Source organism: Hylobates moloch, unplaced genomic scaffold, assembly GCF_009828535.3.
Source record: "Hylobates moloch isolate HMO894 unplaced genomic scaffold, HMol_V3 SCAFFOLD_19, whole genome shotgun sequence".
Lineage (NCBI taxonomy): Eukaryota > Metazoa > Chordata > Mammalia > Primates > Hylobatidae > Hylobates > Hylobates moloch.
The window spans coordinates 24,373,000-24,379,594 of record NW_026652294.1 but is presented as its reverse complement, the minus strand read 5'-3'; the positions used below and the strand labels follow the sequence as shown (position 1 = coordinate 24,379,594).

The window sequence follows — 6,595 nt, the reverse complement described above, 5'->3', positions numbered from 1 at the left end:
GGGGATGGATGGAGGGAGGGAGGGAGGGATGGACGGATGGATGGATGGAGGGATGGATAGCTGGATGGGGGATGGATGGATGGATGGGGGATGGATGGATGGATGGGAGATGGATGGATGGATGGGAGATGGATGGATAGATGGATGGATGGGGGGATGGATAGATGGAGGGATGGATGGATGGACAGATGGGGGATGGATGGATGACAGAGGGGGGATGGATGAATGGATAGATGGGGGATGGATGGATGGGGGATGGATGGATGGATGGATGGATGGATGGTGGAAGGAAGGGTAGATGGTATATAGAGGGATGGATGGACAGATGGATAAAAATGACAGAACTTTTGTAGCTTGGGGGCTTTCAGACTAGGGTCGTTGTACCTGCCAGTGTTTCTCCTGGGCAATGTCTGGACCCTGTGTTTCACAGCGGCTGGGCTGAACATGCCATTTCCAGGAAGAGTCCAGTGCTAAGGCCTCTGGAGGTGTTCTGTTTTGGGAGACCAGGCAGCCAAGTATTTGTACACAAGAAGACCCAAAACTGCCCACGCCACCACCTCTGGGATCCCCCCGCCCCAGGGGAGGTTAAAGCAAGCAGAGGGACACCGACTGCTGCCACACGGGAGGTCCTCGGCGTCCAAGCTCTGTCCAGGCCTCGGCATTCTGCAAGAGGACACCACGCTGCCCCCACGTGTCCCAGACAACAGTCAGAGATGTGGAAGGAAGAGGCGCCATGTGGACTTCTTTTTACAAAGACTTTATTGTCTGACATGCTTGACAAAAAAAAAAAATTACAGCCACAATCAAGTTATGCCAAAATGATTGAGAAGCACGCCGTCATCTTCATACCTCGAGGACTTTTAATGAATTTTCTCTTAAAGTAACAGCTGCCTTCATAACTTTTCTTCTCCACATAAAAATACACCATATTCTGAAGATACCTTAGGAAAATTTTTTTTTTAAGTTTATAGTTCTTGGTCCACATAGAAATTGAGTGGAGCTGGCACTGAAAGGGCCTGCTTTTCTCCACCAGCACACATGCCCCACACCTGGGGCATCAGAGAGACCTCATAAACATCCCTGGCTACAGGAACCCCTTCAGCCAAATGGGAATCCTGGAGCCCTGCACCCCATGGCACTCAGCTTCAGCCAACCCGACACAGTGCTGCTGCCAGGCTTCCAGGGACAACAGCCCCACCCCTCGAGGAGCCCAGCTCAGCATGGGCAGAAGAGGACTCCCAGGATGCTAGGATGCTGCACCCAGCGTTCAGGACTCCTCAGAGCTCAGACCAGTTTTGAACAGGACCCTTAAAAATAAAAATACAATAAAAAGAGCCTTGGACCATGCATTGCTTTGTAGGGACATAACTTTGGGTCATGGCAAAGTGAGGGCAGTGAGGCCAGAGAACAAGGGTCAGATCCTGCCTCTGCTCCTTTTGTGCTGTGAGCCCCCAGGCAAGTTACCACACCCCTCTGGCCTCAATCGTCTCATCTCTAAAATGGGACTAAAGTACCTACCTTGAAGGACCATCTGAGGATGAAATGAGACTATATCTGCAAAAGGGCTCACGGTAGGCTGGTTCCCAGGGCTGGGACCTGGGTGAGGGAGTGACACCCTTCTCTCAGATGTACAACGTCAAGGGGGTGCAAAAAAAGTCACCAATCAGGACAAATAATACTACTTTAATGCAATGTTAAAAATCAAAATAAATGCAAAAAAAAAGTCCATGATGAACAAAATATTAAATAACGACAGAATCTGACCCTGAACTTGCCCATTTCTGCCTGATTGCCTGCCCCTCATCTAGGCCCTACCGGTTCCCACCACCGCCCTGGCCCCACCACCTCCAGTCTTAATTCAAAGAAGAAAAAGAAGCTGTCCAAGGTGGGGCTGCTGGAGCCTGGGGCCCGCTCGGTCCCTGTGCCACCCTCCTGTTCACAGGGCCGGCTGGTCCTGGGATGTGGATTTTGAGCCCTTTAGGCTTCCTCGGCTGCAGGCATGCCAGACAGAATCCTAACGGTGCAAGGGAAGCCACACCAAGGAACAGAACCTCACTGCGGGGTAGAAAAGAGAAACACAGGACTCACTTGGTTCAATTAGGAGGGGTGCGTGCGTGCATGTGTGTCGGTGCGTGCCTGGACATGGGTTCACACCCATGGCAGGCCTGCTGCAGCCTAAGCCTGCAGACCCTCCATCCAGGCTACCACGTTCGACAGAGCAGTGTGTTTCCTGTGGGACCAAGGGTCATCCCCCTGTGACGGGGAACCCTCTTGCTGGTCCTGGGCACGCATGCCAGTGGCTTATTCTGTAGAACCAGCCCCCATCATCCAGGCTCCAAGTGAATGCCTAGGACACTCAGGTCATTGTTCAAGTCAACAAAAATGCCTACGGGAAGAAAAAGGGGGGAACAATGCCAGGCAAACTGCTGTGGGCCTGGCCAGGTGCGGTCTGAATTCCTGAGATGTCCCTAAATGCTCCCTCGGAGGGCCTCCGCCTTGGGCCTGTCTCCTCCCTCACTTGGGAGGAGAGCAAGGACTGTCTGTGTGCAGCTCACGAATCCTCCCACCCACCCCTAACCCAGGGGCATGCCGCCACACAGACCCGTGATTAGAGGGAGATTTTGTGTAACTTCCAAAACCCATTCAAGAGCAGCAGCTTCCCAAACCAGGAGGGCATCCAAGGGAGAAGAATGAAGATTTAGTCATTTCCCAAACATGACAGGGCCATGAGCTTAGTAGGTCCTTTAACGAAGTACTCGCAGGATGTACACGCAGAAAAAGTAAATGAGCACAGAACCCCTGATGGGGATGCGCAGGGTCCCAACTCCAGGTGACAGAGGCTAAAGAGTCGTTCCAAGGCCCTGACCTGCCTGCTAGGCCAGTCCCCGCAGCCAGATGGGTCGTCCAGGCAACTCAGCATGGAAGGAACGGTGGCTGGGCCAGGCCTGTGGAGCTGACACGGGCGGGCAGGGCAGGGGCAGTGGGGAGCAGTCAGGAGTTCCGGGGTGTGGGGAGGTCGATGACTATGGGCGGGTTCACGGGCTGGTAGTTCACAGTGCATACGGACGCATTCACATATGTGGTTGTCCCATCTGCCATGACACCATACCCTGGAAAGTAAGCACATGCCCATCAGGCCAGCAGACAGAGCAGTGAGGGTGGTCAGGTGGGTGTGGCAGTCATAGGGCACTCAGCCCCTGTGGGCTGAATGTGTTTGGAGCAAGCTAGTAAACTCTCGAGGTCAGTCCCTTCATCTGTAAAATGGAGATGATAATGATACATGCCACCTCCAAGCCTGCTGTGAGGATTATATGAGATAATTATCTATGTACTGTGCTCGGCCCAGTGCCTGGCACATGAGAAGCACACAGTGAGTCATCATCATCGACATCATCTTCACTACCATCCTCATCACCATCACCACCACCACTGTACCACCATCATCACCATCAACATCATCATCACCACCACCCTTGTCGTGATCATCACTATTTTTCACCACTACTACCACCATAATCATCATCACTGATATCATCGTTGTCACTATCATGATCAACATCATCATCACCAACACCCTTATCATCATCTTCACCATTACCTCCACCATTACCATCACCATCATCATCATCACTAGCGCCTTCATCATCACTATCACCATGAACATCATCATCACTACCTTTATCATCACCACCATTATCACCACCACCACCACTGCCATCACCAACATCATCAAAAATGCCATCGTCATCACTATCACCATTAACATCATCACCACCCTTATCATCACCACCACCATCATCATCATCTTCACTAATGCCATCATCACTACAATCACCACCACCATCATCCCCATCACCACGACCATCAACATCATCATAACCAACTCCATCATCATCACTATCACAATCAACATCATTACCACTTCTCCTATCATTATCATCATCATTATCACCACCACCATCACCATCATTATCACCAGTGCTATCATCACTGCCCTTATCATCATTGTCATCACCATTATCACCACCACCACCATCACTAGTGCCATCAACATCACCAACATGCCACCACCATCACCATCAACATCATCATCACCAATGCCATCATCTTCGCTATCACCATCAACATCATCACCACCACCCTTATAATTACCATTCATCACGACCACCACCATCACCAAGAATGGTGTCATCACCAGTGCCACCATGATCATCATCAGTACCCTTATCATTATCATCATCACCATTATCACCAGCATACCACCATCATCACTATCATCATCGTCATCATTGATGATGTCATCATGATCATCACCACCAACACCACTGTCATTATTATCACCCTCATTATTATTGTATCAGCACTATCAGCATCACCACAATCACCATCATCATCACCATTGTCATCATCACCACCATTGCGTTTATCATTATCATCATCACCATTGTCACCACTACCACCACCATCATCAGTATCATCATCATCATCGACATTATTACTATCACCATCATCACTACGAACACCACTGTGAACATGGCCATCATCTATCATTATTGCCACCACCATCATCATCATTACTACTGTCACTACCATGCTCTCGCCATCATCACTATCATTGTCATCATTGTCATGTACTTTCTCTGCCTCCCTCATACCCTCTTCTCACCACCTCTATTTGATAGAACCCCCCTCATCCTTCAGCTCAGGTCATCTCCAAGACAGAAGGAACATTTCCCCTTCCCTATGTGGTGCTGGGGGAGGAAGGGAGTGGTTAGTGGATGGGTGAGGACCTATTCTTTGGAGTCCAGTTGTGCTTGTCCAATTGTGTGGGGGTGTGGTTTGGGTCACAGGCAACTTTGGATCTGATGGAGCTACATGCCCATAGTAGGGCCATAGAAAATGACAGCCATTATTATTATCCCACAGCACGTGAGCTGCCCATCTCTCCCAGGACCTCTCGCATCCTGCTTTGATGACTCCTCTGTGCCTAGGGCTCCTCCAGGAGCTACTCCAGGGCCAGGTGAGGTCTGATCACTCCTGCCCCTTGAAAATGAGCTGCAGAGGCCCTTGGGGAATGAATGGTTTGAGGCTTGCTTGCTTTTGAGCTGGAAAACGATCTGATGTGGATCAGGCAATGTGGAGGCCTGGGGTCCCTGGTCCAACCAGACAGAGGTTCAGGAGGCCAGGAGACGCCTCTGGGGGAAACCACGTCAGTCCAGACATCCCACAGCAGCCAATATGCTTCCTGGCAGGGATGTGACAGAGAGGCCTTGGGCAGGTGGGATAAATATCCAAAAGGAGCAAACAAAGAGGCATCTGTGCCAAACTGGTGAAATGAGGCTCAGGTGAGGATGGCTGAGATCTACTAGGGAACGCCTGCACACAGCAACAGGCCAGGGCGTGGCTGTGTGGAAGATAGAACCGGAGCTGACATCACCCTCACCATCACAGGTAGTCCCTCCACACTTATTAAGCACCTATTGTATGCCAGGCCCCAGGGATAGAAGCAACAAGACAGGGCCACCAGTTTTAAGGGATTCATAGTGTGCCCACCAAATATAATGCATCCTCCATGTCGTGGCCCAAATGCCCCTTCCTCTGAAAACCCCCTGCCCACTTCCCAGTGGCTTCCCAGGCTGGAGGCATAGCAGAGTTGCAGGGCTCCCCAGAAGCAAAATTTACCCCCTAAGTCATGCAGGATGTTGTGATCATCTTCCAATTATTAAACATTAAGCAATAGCTCATTGACAGCCAGGGTGTGTATGGCAGTTAGCAGATACAAAGCGAACAGTAGGAATGGGCTATTTATTTCCCTTCTGGCTGAAGGGAGGGGAGGCCCTCCTGGAGGGTCCATTAGGAGCCCCTAGCCCGTGAGGTCCCCATCTCCACTACGTACTGACCTTCGTGGATGTGGCCAAAGACATGAAGCCGCGGCTGGACGCGCCTCTGCACCGTATTGAGCAGCTCCACGCAGCCCACCCGCTGCATCTTCTTGGGGACCCAGTCCAGGAAGCCTGGTATGGGGGAGACAACAGGAGGCCATGAAGGGGTCTGTCCCAGCCCCTCACCACCCCACGCCCAGCGGCAGCTTCTGCAGCCTGGAAGAGGCATGGGGCTTCCGGACTCTGGCTTTGCACCACTCTCCCCGAGCAAGCTCTCCAGAACCCTGCCCTGCCTCAGGCTTCAGGGACTGAAACCATCCAGGACCTTGCAGCCTCACCCTCCTCCTCCATAGGGCTGCACTGAGGGCCTCCTTGAAAGAGCTTAGCATGGGCCAGGCACTTGGGGCGGGGTGCTCAGTAACTGCTAGTGCAGTTACCCAGACCATCTGTGCTCGAGTGGCCTCAAAGGTGGCATCCACCCACCGCAGAGATCAGCAAACGGGGGCTAGAGAGGGACGGGTGAGTCCCAAGGGCAGGCACCCTGGTGGTTAGTTGCAGAGCAGGGCGTCCTAACACACAGCCCAGGAGTGAGATTTCCATGTCAGAAACTTCCTAAACAGTAAAGACTCATGAGCAGAAACTTCCTCCGTGGGTGCAGCATTGCTCACGTGGCTGCGCCTGCGCCTGCCCCCGCTGCCAGCCTCCTGGAGCCG

At 51.9% G+C, this 6,595-nt stretch overlaps 1 protein-coding gene across 1 annotated transcript; it reads right to left on the bottom strand.

Annotated features, from left to right (window-relative positions):
* Nucleotides 1-2,750: 2,750 nt before the first annotated feature.
* Nucleotides 2,751-6,233, bottom strand: LOC116458339 (metallophosphoesterase domain-containing protein 1-like). Its single transcript, XM_058431136.1, has 3 exons — nt 6,221-6,233; nt 5,901-6,014; nt 2,751-3,110 (listed from the first exon to the last, which is right to left on the bottom strand). The coding sequence occupies exons 1-3, from the start codon at nt 6,231-6,233 to the stop codon at nt 2,992-2,994; spliced, it is 246 nt and encodes an 81-aa protein (XP_058287119.1). The 3' UTR covers nt 2,751-2,991.
* Between the last annotated feature and the right edge of the window lie 362 nt (nt 6,234-6,595).